The sequence below is a fragment of the Lontra canadensis genome, unplaced genomic scaffold, assembly GCF_010015895.1.
Source record: "Lontra canadensis isolate GAN:19392208 unplaced genomic scaffold, GSC_riverotter_1.0 scaffold213, whole genome shotgun sequence".
Lineage (NCBI taxonomy): Eukaryota > Metazoa > Chordata > Mammalia > Carnivora > Mustelidae > Lontra > Lontra canadensis.
The window spans coordinates 904,658-916,649 of NW_022631207.1; the positions used below are offsets into that span (position 1 = coordinate 904,658).

General features: G+C 40.6%; 1 protein-coding gene across 1 annotated transcript in view; it reads left to right on the forward strand.

The window, feature by feature from the left end:
• The window catches only part of LOC116861944 (neuronal PAS domain-containing protein 3-like), a 411,248-nt gene extending 400,503 nt beyond the window's left edge, over positions 1-10,745 (forward strand). Inside the window, exons 4-5 of the mRNA XM_032848879.1 lie at positions 10,215-10,297; positions 10,450-10,745. Coding sequence (XP_032704770.1) covers positions 10,215-10,297; positions 10,450-10,464 — 98 coding nt within the window. The 3' untranslated portion in view covers positions 10,465-10,745. The remainder of the gene's footprint in view (positions 1-10,214; positions 10,298-10,449) is intronic.
• The last annotated feature ends 1,247 nt before the right edge of the window (positions 10,746-11,992 follow it).

Here is an 11,992-nt window from a genome sequence, read left to right on the forward strand (position 1 = left end):
GGGTTTTAAGAGCTGATTTTGGTTTCCAGTGGCGGTGGCTGTGTACATTTACCTAATCAAGTTATGTCTGAGGCATTCAGCATCTTAAAATGAATGCCAATTACTGCTGGAATAGGCCGTGAGTGAATCCTTCAAAAGAAAATTCAGTGGGCAGTTGCTGACACTCAGTGAATTGCTGGCGCTTTGCCCAAGTATGTGTGAAATGTTTGCACTGGTTTGAGGCCCTGATTGCAGTTGGCTCACAGGGTTTGTGGTGACACTGTAGATTTGGTATCATGCCATAGGAAAGGCAGAGCTGCGGGACAACATACAGAGAAACAAAATATTCCCAATATTAAAAAAATTAATTCGAAATATTTCTAATATTTAGGAAAAATACAGTGCCAATATTTCTGTTAAAATTGGAATTAAGATAGTGATTTAGAAAAGTCATCTTTGGCCTACCCTCTGCTTTTCATACCAATGAGAAGAGAGCTGACATGTGCTGAATGCCTCCCTTGGGCTCAGCACGGGGCTCTAGAATGCTCATTTATTCACAAATATTTATTGTGCACCTTCTGGGCCCTTTTCTGTCAGGGTTTCAGCAGTGCACAGAATGATTTCCCCAGCTTATGAAGGTAAAAGACTAGCGGAGGAGAGAGATGATATGCGAATAAGTTCTAGAAGGGAAATTAAAGGAGGGCCGCGGTTGTCACAGGTCTCATGACAGCCCTATGGAACATTAACCCTTCTGACAGATTGGGAAGTTGAGATCCACAGAGCCTACCTTGTTCAAGACCACCCAGCTAATTAGAGACAAATGGAAGATTGAAAGCTTGGTTAGCCTGACTCCAGAACCCAAACTCTTTCCTCTGCTCCTAACTGTCCCCCATTGAACTCCTCCTGCAAGCAGAGGGAGGGAAGCATTTTGGGGAAGGAACTGGATGTCCAACAATGAGGACCTAAATCATGGCAGTCTCCTTCAGAACACCCAAGGGGATGCGATAGTCTGGTTGGTGACTGTGTTATCTTGCAGGGTGCGAAGCTGTCTGCTGTGATGTAGGCATGAAGGGACCTCACTGTCAGCTGTGGTGTTTAAGCATTGCGGGGGTCGTGGAAGGTCAGGGTCCTCAGACCAAGCGCAATGGACCTTGGTCTTCCTTGGTATAGTCACGTGACTATAAAGCTATGGTATTGAGCCTCAGGAAGGTGCTGTGGTAGTGGGGGGACCCAGCCTCTCCAGCAACCGTAGGAGTGTGACATTCCAGCGGTGTTGCTGCTTAAGGGAAAGAAAGCTGGAGTGCGCAAGATGATGAGCCCGAAACCTTGCTGTGTGTCACTATGTCAGTGTGCATTTGTCCTTGCCTTCATAGCTGACTAGTAGATCTCAGGGCCTGTGTGTGTGCGTGCATGCTGCTGAAGTGAGCACTCGGGGTCTTAACCATTGTATTTCGCTGTCCTTGAAAGATCATCTTCCATACTCCAGTTCCACCATACCCCTGCTCTAAGGCTTTTCCTGCTCCACTCTCCCTGTCCTCATCAGAGGTGAGAGTTGGTAATTGCACATTTATCACATTTTATTCATTTGCTTATGTGTCAGTCTCCCCACTAGACTCTGATTCCCCCGAAGGTCAGAGTCCTTTTCATTAGAATATTCTCTGAGCCTCAACACATGTTTTACATGGATGCCCTTAGCTTTCTTCTGCTGAGGTAAAAAGAAATCATGTAGAAATGAAAATAGGAACCTGGCTCACATCTCTAGCACCTAGGTCCGTGAGGTTAATATCTTTCATACTGCTATGTATTCACTAAATTTTGGATGAACACATGTGATACCATAGCTTGAGATGGTTAAGCTTTAAAAATTGATCAGAATGACCTTCAAGCAGGTGCTGTTATAAGCAGAGCATTGTGTCCTTTGAGCCAACACCCCAGTGCTTCATGGAACTATTTATGTTGACTCTACTTTTGGCAGAAAGAAAGTCACTAAATACACAGCCAAGCATTGACGTGGCACAAGGGGGAGGGGCGCTGTCCACGAGAAAATGCGAATATGACTGACTAGATGAATGGATGAACAGGAGAGAGAAGAGGAAGAGACGTTGCCTTCTTTCTCCCACAGAAGCACAAGCTGCTTCCAGCACACCCGGTGTTTCTTAGCTCCCTGTCCTATCAGTGGCCTAGGTGAGCCTGAATGAGGAATGGAGCATTAGACTGGAAGTAATAAGGTTGTGCTTGACTTAGCTCCAAATTTGTAGCAGATGTCACAGATGTCATAACATGAGATTTGGGGATCAGACTTAGAAAACAAAATCAAAGTCACAGATGTGGACCTCTTCCTTTTACCATCAAGTACTGACCTACATCATACCGATTCACTGATAATCTCGACACCCTGCTGTTGGGTAGAATCATACCACTAACCACGGTGAGCTGCTGAGGTCAGAAGGAGGGACAATGGTATGGTTGTCCTCAACAGGATTTTAAGATAGTTTGAAAATGAAAGTGTAAACCTTTTTTTTTTTCCCCAGACGCTACTGAGTGAGCAAACCAAGTATAATGCCCATCAAAAATGTAAAATTCTCAAGATCTGTTCAGCTGATTAGTGAGGGAAGTTAGTGAGGGAGGTTATTTCTATCAGTTAAAAAAACAAATTTTAAACCTGGCAGAGTTAGTGTGACATTGGAATATCAAATCTGATGTGATCTCTTTTTTCGGTTCAGAGTTGTGATCAGAGAGTACTTTGTGTCTTTTTATCAACTCTGCACTTAATTCATGAGAACACACAGTGTTTCTTCCTGACATAGAGCAGGTGATGTGTAGAGGAAAGTTGTCATTGGAAGAAGAATTTACGTAAGAACAAAGACAATAACAGTGACAAAAGAACCTCAGAACAATAGCCTGCAGATTGTACTCAGAAAGCAGAGCACCTTCATACATCAGGTCCACGTTCAGGCTCCAAGCCTAGGCCAAGGTCTAGGTTGCCCACTCTCTGTGGCTCACTTGACTTTCTGTCCCACAGGACTGAAGTGGTTTGCATCTTAGTCTTTCGTCTTTGTGTATGGAGTACCTAGTAGAGCACCTGCCGCATGGGAAAGGTCAATACGTCTTTGTTGCTGTAGCTCTGAAGCCAGAAATAGCTTCTATCTTCTCTCTGAGCTCAAATCAAGACTCCCCACCACTCAAAGTTTCTACATTCTTCATTCTTTTTTTTGGTAATATTTTATTTATTTATTTGAGAGAGAGAGCATAAGCAGGGGGGAGGGGCAGAGGAAGAGGAAGAAACAGCCGCCCTGCATATAAGGGAGCCCAACGTGAGGCTCAATTTCAGGACCCTGGGATCATGACCTCAGCCAAAAGGCAGATGCTTAACCCACTGAGCCATCCAAATGGGGCTCAATCCCAGGACCCTGGGATCATGACCTGAGCCAAAGGCAGATGCTTAACCCACTGAGCCACCCAAGTGCCCCTATATTCTTCATTCTGAAGTCACTTGATAACTGCCATACTCTTAAAACTTAAGTCGAGAAGGGGTGAAATCCACCCTATTCCTCATCTCTGCTGGAAATTCAAAGGTGGGAATTAGTCATGATCAATAACCTTCTTAACTTTATTTATTTTGTAAGGAAAAGAGGACATTCTCCTACCTTCGTTGTGTAAAGGGGATTAGATAGTTAACTTTAAGCTTTGCCACTCAAAGCAACCCCTGTAGCAAGTTGTTGAAGCCAAGAAACATATTCAGCAAAGACTCAGATGTCTTTTAAGTTATTACTGGACTTTGGTCCTTCAAAAGTGCCCTCTTTTTATATACATTGCTATTTTGGCATGATTAAGAAAGTGAAATTGGAATAATCTGGTAATCCCTTCCCTTTGTAGAAAGTCCTGCTAGGAATTGTAACAAACATATCCTCATCCATTGTCCAGTCTGATGCGAAGCTCGTCTCCGCTGATGCCTTCTGGAATCTCTTAAGGATCCCCCTCATGTACCCCTCCCAGACCATGGATCATGCCTGCATCTTCCTGAGGTTTCTGTCCAAGAGACGTTGGCTGTCACAGCTCCGTCATTCCCTCAGGTGCTGTCACTCCAAGCAGCAGCCTCACCCAGAGCCTGAAGAATGTCATTGTCAAGGGGAAGTTTGGGTCCTCTCCTGGAGAATGTTAATCGCCCTTTATCGTAGCCCATGTAAGGGACATATATAATCGTTCCTACCAGATTGTCAGAGAAAGGCTATTATTCATTTTCCCCAGTTACAAATGTAGAAATCCCTGCTTTGGTAGCTAGACACTCTCATTTCCTTCAAGGAAGAGGAAGGCATGGTGGACAGCATTAGTCTTTGAAAGAAAATGGTGGAATGAAAGAAGTCCCTGTAATTCGTTGCTGGCCAAATACACAGATGCGTTTTCCGTACTTACTACGGTAATGCTTTTGGTGCGGTTTCCCTTTTATATGACTTTGCCTTTTTGATGTAGAAAATCATAAATGATTTCAGAATCATAGGGCCAGTGTTTAGTTCTTCAGACAATAAGAAGTGCATGATGCACAAACCCCAAACTAAACAAATTTATTGAATGTTGTATGTTTTCCCCTTAGTTCTTTCTAGTTAAAGCCATATACGTAGGCTTTTGGGGGGCGGGGGCGGGAGGAGAAAAGCAGACATGGTTTCTTTTTCCCAAATTAAGTAATTCATTTGTATGTATTCATACTTTCACAGTCATATCATCTCTAATGCTTTTGGCTAATGCATTCAATCCATACTTAAATTGTAGGAGAAATTTAAATATGTGTTGCATCAAAGAATTTTTAAATCAGCATACAGCTTCTTAGAGTTTCAATTATTTTACTGGATTAAATACCTCTTTTTTGGTCTAAATTGGTAATATAATGTGTTCATAGGTTCTGGGATATGAATTATACAGATATATTTTGTGATGTTTCAAAATGACTAAATAAGAATTGAGAAATAAAACCAAAGTGCACCATTACTAAAGAGAAGATGTTTTCTTCCTTATATTTATCGCTAATCATTCATATGCCCCACGAACATTGCTTGTCCCCATTTCTCCACTCTGGTCATCTGTATTTTAAATAGTAAAAACACTAATATTGGTGCAAGTACATTAAAAAGCATTGCTATCATTTGTTTGCAGATGTTTGCATGATGCGTTGTGTGGAAACTCCACATGTCATGGCAGGGGCAGGAGGGTTTCAGTGATGGGGCTGCTGTATTAGTTAAGTTGGTACCGGGCTCAACTTCTTCCAGTCTCTCCTCTCCCTCCCAATCTGAAACCCCACCCCCCACCCCGTGTCTATGCCTTGCACAACCAGTGAGGGGTTTACAGTGGAAAGGATGCAAGTTGTGAATACGGGCAGTAGGCAGAGCTGTGTGGGTCAGTTTCAGAATGAAGATCTGGTCCCATATTAAGTGAAAACATAGACATTTTTATTTTGATAGAGAAACACAAAGCACACACACTCTCCTTATAAACTTCCAAGGCTCCTTCCTGGGAAAACCCTTCCTTGGCTCCCCTTGCCCTACAGTGAGGAAGGCTAATTGAGATTCTTGAAGGCAAATCCCTTTTCTTTCCTTCCGTAGCCATGGAAAGACTCATTAAGCATTCTCTACTCCATTCTTTCCCAGACCCTGACTTTGCTTGCCCCAAGTGCTAACGCCCAGGGAGCAATGTCCGGTATTCCATTAAGCATGCCCTCTCCTCCTTCCTACCCCCCAAGCTCAGTGTGGGAACAGAGCCTTGCCCCTTGAAGGATGAGTTCAGGGGGCAGCCATGAAGCTTCCCTTTTCACTAAGTGGATGACTCCATCCCTGAAATACTACCCCCAGAACTTTCAGGCTACGTTTAGCCATTCTGCCATACTGCTCCCCATGGAGAGGGGTCCCGTGAGAAAATGTCTCTAAAATGGCCTTCCCTACTTGCCAATGACGACTCTTCCCTAATGAAACGATCCTTTGGAAACCCTGCCCCACAATATCCTACTCCTCTTGGCTTCTATTATCTCTTTCAAATGCTCTCTTAAATAACAAGCCCCTTTCTCTCGACTGCCTGTCCTTTACCTTCCCATTGCGAACTGTGCTGGTGAGGAGCTGGGGCCGCTCCACCTTCTCTGGAAATGGGGGTGGGGAGAGTTAGGAAGGAAAAGGGCAATGCGGGACACAAGGCAAGTAGGGCCGTGACTTTTCCCCCTTTCATTATGTGTGTCCACTGAGCTGTCCTGTTTCTGTTTTGTAATGGGTTCTTCTGTGGCAAGCTGACCTTTTGGCTGAATAGGTCAAACTCCCACTGAGCGCTAATCCTCAGCCTTCCTGGCGATTGTGTATCCCCGAAGGTGACAAGCACTGGTTAGGAATATGACTGGGGGTGTGTGTGGTGTATTTCCCAAAAGAGGGATTGTCTTTTACTGCACTGAATTAATTCTCAAAGAGCACCCCACAAGGTATGCGAGTCAATATTGGAATATTTTTGCCGTCGTTGTTGAGGGACAAGACTAATTGTTCAGATAACGTGTTTCAGATTGTGGTTTCCTTATGTGTCTTCCATTTTTTTAATGAAGGAAAAGTCAAACTCACCATTCTAATGATTCATCTTATCTTTCTAGATTTCTGAAACAATCAGGATTTCTTGGGTTGGTTTTTTAAAAATCGTTCACCCTATATATTGCTTCCATTTAAAGTCTCTTCAGAGTCTAGGTGTTTTATTTTTAACCCTGGCAAAACAGGAGAGTTGCAGTGTTTGGTTCATAATCATGTGATGGGCCTACGTTTGTTTTGAATTGCTTAATTTTTTTTTTTTTTTCGGACTGCTTATTAGGTCTTATAGCACCAGTTACCTACAGTAATTGTAGGTAACACTCAGTAACAACCTATAATAGTCAGCAATTTTCAATTTCAAGTTGGTACTCAGTCAATGTTGAATCACATTTGAAGTTGAAGTATTGTATTTATTTTTCTTTTAACCGTTTGTATAAGCTGTTCACCTTCCACAGTTCTCACACCTCACTGTCAGTGAGTTAGGGACATACTCCTCACAGATAAGAGATTATATATTCCATTTATTTAGCAACATGTTGCTTTTGGTTTTATCTGGTCGACTTAATTATAATGTCCTTTAAATTTCAAAAGGTAGTGTCTTTTAACCAAACAAACCAATACGTGAAACGATGTCAGTAGATGAGATGAAACCATGACCCCTTCATCAGTAAGTGTGCACTTGTCTGGACTACTGAATCGTTCTAGAAATGGCTGATGCCCAAAACACAAAAAATAGAGAATACCTCATAAGCAGTCTATTCTTTCTCTGAAAATGATGGACCTCTTTGGGTCTCCTTAGGCATTAATGATATTCCATTAGCAACATGAGATTAACATAAGGCAACAAGATAACTGTACCTGCATCTTTCCTGAGAAAGTGGATGATTGTCTCAGGTCCCCAAATGCGATAGGATGAAAAGTACAAAACAAGAAGTGCATATTTAACATCGCTTCGTTACCAGTAATGCTGGAGTCAGAGCAGGGCTTCTACCACGGGCATAATGGGCTCCTGTTTAACATATTTATGTTGGCTGTAAAATTAGGAACTGTCATTACAGCCCCACATCACCTGCATAAGTGCAAAACATATAAATCAAGAGAAGTTCCAGTGCCATAAAAATGCCATTGAATAGAATAGCATGAAACCACTTACAAGACACTTGTGTCTGATGCTAGCATGTACGGGGAGGCACACTCCAGGTTCTGGAGGACCTGAGGAACAAAGAAGGGTAACTAGGCAGGTAGGGCTCATGGATGTAACACTGGTGAAGGTGTGTGGGATCCCTAGGCTGATGAATAAATTTTTTTTGAAAAAATAAAATTCCTAATTATTTATGTATTTGCAGAATTTACTTAAAGAATAGCCTGAGCCCTAAGTGAAGAAAAGGCAGGAAAAGAAAAGCCATCATCAGTGGCCAGACTTGAATAACCCCTGTAAGCACCCCACTGAAGTCAATATTCTGTGCTTCCAGAAGGCAGTTGGGCTGCCATCTGTTGTTACTGGAGCATGCCTCTTGGGCCTCCTAGTAAATAAAACGCTCCTTATACTTGCCGTGATGTTTTAAGGTCCTCTCTAGGTTGGTGACTGTTGCTCTCCTGGCCTCTTCTTCATCCAGCTTTTTGCAGAATGGTCTACGTTCTCCAAAACCAGGACATTTCCTCTGTTCAGTTTTGAACTTCAGAACTGAAAGTCCTGAAATGCCCACAAATGATGAACTATTATTAATAAGGAGCTTTCTGGGTCCTAATTATTGCCTCAAAAAGAGACTGGACACTTTTGAAGTTTTTCAACTGCCTCCCCTCCCTCCCAGAAGCTCCCCACAACAATCTTAAAAAAAAAAAAAAAAAAGACTGCAGATTTTATTCATGTGGGATCATTCACACCACGCTACCATAATGTGCAATTAACACTCTAGAAACTGAAAACAGTATTCAGCAAGACAGCTGCATTATCAAAAATGCCAAAGGAGTTTTGAAGGGAGTAATGTGCATGTTAGAATAGGAAATTAATCAGAAATGTGCACATACACATACAGCAGTAGTGTCTTAAATATATCTGAATATTAAATTTTTAAAAATCTCAAGTCTATACTTATAGCAAAGATTAATGTTAGGATAGAAAACTGATTTTTCTATTTTAAAATTATTGTGTGTTTTGCTTCTGAAGCAAATGAGAAAGTTAGAATAGAGGTTTCTAAGATCCCTTCCAGCTGGAATATTCTTTGATAATAATCACTCTTCAATTATATTTTATAAATTTTCCCATTGAAAAAAAAATGCCCCTTTTATTTCCTCTTGCCAGTCACAATGATACTTAACACTCACGCTATTTTCAAAGTGCCTTTCAGACATTACAGACACTGACTCACAATGGCAGGGGTAAACTGCTTGCTTCTGCACAGCACAATAATCATAAGTACATTTATATTATAATCCCTACTAAGCTATGGAGCCAACCGACTGAGTAACTAAAATGAAGCAGAATTACCCCAGCAGCATTTTGCTGGAATTTTCTTGTCAACTAGCTGAAACTGTTTTTTAGAAATAAGGAAGTGGGGTTTCGGTCTCATTTCAGTTCAGAGTGTGTAGGTTTGAGGAAGGTTGAGATTCATAATAAAATTTGCAAGAAAAACAGGACAACTTGAGGAATTTATTTATTGGAAATAAGGAAAAGATCTAAATGTTTCCTTCCAGAAGTTACCATGAAACAGATGTTTATGTGTGGAGAACTTCAAAAAAAAAAATAAAATAAAATAAAAAGGAAGAATAACCAGAACAGAGTTGAAGGCAAAAGGTGACCTCATGCAAAAGAAAATTAGTAAAGGAAAGACCCTCAATCTTGGATCCCACAAATAGCCAGCCTTAGGCTCACCTTTGTTAAGAATAGTAGAGGCTTCTCGAGTGAGGGGCTGGCAGACAACACCTGTAGGGTCTGCCAGGAAGGGACTGGCAGACTGTAAGTCAGCAGGAGACCCCAAGGTTTTGGATAAGAAAACAGTCCCTTCCCTGGTGAGGCACGTGCTAGGCAGGAGTCTACCTGGGCTTCCTGTAGGTCCTGTAGGAATAGTTAGTTACACATGAGTGTTCAGTAAATATGAAATCCAGCCATCCTGAGACACTTAACACTAGTGCAAACAGTCATTAATGAGAATCTCTTATCCGACATGTTGTGCTTATTAGATTGTGATAAAGTTATTGCATTAGAACATAAAAAAATTATCCTGTTTGCTTTTTCCTAGCCTAGAAGGTATGAAAAGTTTAGGTCCTGGGGGGTTTGGGTCAGGACAGGGGGCAGTACATGGGCAGGTAGTGTATGTATGCTTTAAAAATAACAATTCTTACATTTTAAGAACGGTTTGCTAATTTATTTTAAAGGAATATAAACATTTGTGGTTTTGCTCCAGTGTAGGAAATGCAGTCCAAAATGCACATGGAAAAGGGAAAAAGTCTAAATGTAGTTTTTCATGTTTGCAGAAATTAATATTCTGAGTTGAAAATTTGCTCAGACAACTCAGAATCAAAATGAACCCTGTATTGTGTTTCTTTCAGAGCTCTTTGGTGTAGTAAACCACCTAGTGATATGTAGTCAGCGGGAAAATGGTCTAAAGGTGTGAATCAGAGCTCCAACTTAATTTGTTTTCTTCTTTCTTTTCTTTTCTCTCTTTTTCTTCTTCTTTGTTTTTTAATAAGTTATAGGTGCACAACGAAGGAGAAGCCCCAGTGCACTGGCCATTGAAGTATTTGAAGCACATTTGGGAAGTCACATTTTGCAGGTAATTAGAAAGAAACTTACTTGTGTTTTACTAACAAAATGCACGTGTTTAGTCTTTATTTAAAAAAATATTTTTAGATATTGGCTATGTGGATGGCCGTTGTTGATTCTTAGAATTATGAAATTCTTACCAATTTATTTTTTTCTTTTTAGAGAGCCATCCCTTGAGAGAATATTAATGAGAAAGGGAGGGCAAGTATTATTTGTGCTGTAATAATTGAGATAAATTGCACTATTCCGTTGATGCAAAATGTATAGTAGCTGGCTGTTCCCAGAATGACTGTGTGTGTGCTGCACTTGTAAGTGGATATATGTGTGTGTCTTTGGAGCTATATATTGTTTTTGGAAGAGCCAACTTTTGTTGTGACAGTAATGTGACATTTTTATGTGCTGCCAAATTTCAGTTGTTTTTGCTTGAGTTTGTATTCATAAACGCTTTCAATCTTAACGTTTGCCTCCCCAAATTACAAGCTTTCTCAGAATGAAATTTGAAAGTGTATTTTAAGTAAAAGGAGACGAATAATCATAATTGATTTTTGCCAGTGAATTCCATGACAAGGCAATGTGAGGGTCACTAGGATGGAACTGCAGAGTCATTTAGTCCGAGATAAGATTCATCCCAAACCCTGCCTCTCGCTTACTCAAAAACCATTTTTTTCTTTAAGACTTTGTGGCGACTTGGACATATCCAGGGATAATTGTCCTTCACTGTTTCTGCTTCCAGGACAAATGTGTTGACATGGCCAGAGCTTGCTTTTTCTTTTCTTTTTTTGAAACTATGTGAGGTACATTTTTGATACGGAATTAGAGAAACAGACATGTTTGGGATAGTTCGGCAGCTTATTTGGAAAACTTGGCTATGCTTTTCATTGGACCTAGCTTATTATTTCTGATGATAGGTATCCAGAAAAACTGTTAACATCAGATCCCCCGTCGTCAAACCCCAGGGATTCTCTGAGCTGGTTCATGGGTTGGCAACTTCAAAAATCCTCTGAGACCCCTGTTTGAAGGACACATTCTTACTAAATCAGAATTTTCAGGGTGAGGTCCAGAAATTGATGATTTTTAACAGTCTTTGGAGACAATTTTGATAATTCATTAGGTCTGAGATGTCACAGTTATTACTTGCAAATTTAAGGCCCTGTACAGCCTTACTTGGTTCATTTTTGTTTATTTTGATGTTTGCCGTTTCTCCATTAATATCCCTTAAGTTGCTATATAACTGATGTTTGTTGAAGTACACCTTGGGATTTGCTATTCTATCGTGCGTGCAACATTTTGAGTTACCTTGGCAGTAGATTAGCTTCAGGGATACAGAAAGGATATTTCTCCTTAGATCTTCAAATTTTTATTTCCTCTTTTCCTATACATGCTTTGTTCAGAATCTCCTTTATAAGTTTTGTATGAGCAGTGCTATATATATAAATATATATAAATAATAAATATAAATATACTAATACAAATATAAATCTGTATTTACATATAGTGAAATTCTGATGTGCTTCAGGATGACTCCTGTTCATAGTCTGAAGCAGTCAATGCAGAAGACTTAGCCTGTGAAAGAAATGGTCCAAACAGTAGCGTCCGATTATTATCTTCTCAATTCACTCTGAAATTTGTGTCCAGAGTCCTCAAGGAAGGGTGACTTAGGAGCTGCAAGAATTTAAAACTGCTTTATTATTTTTTTAAAGATTTT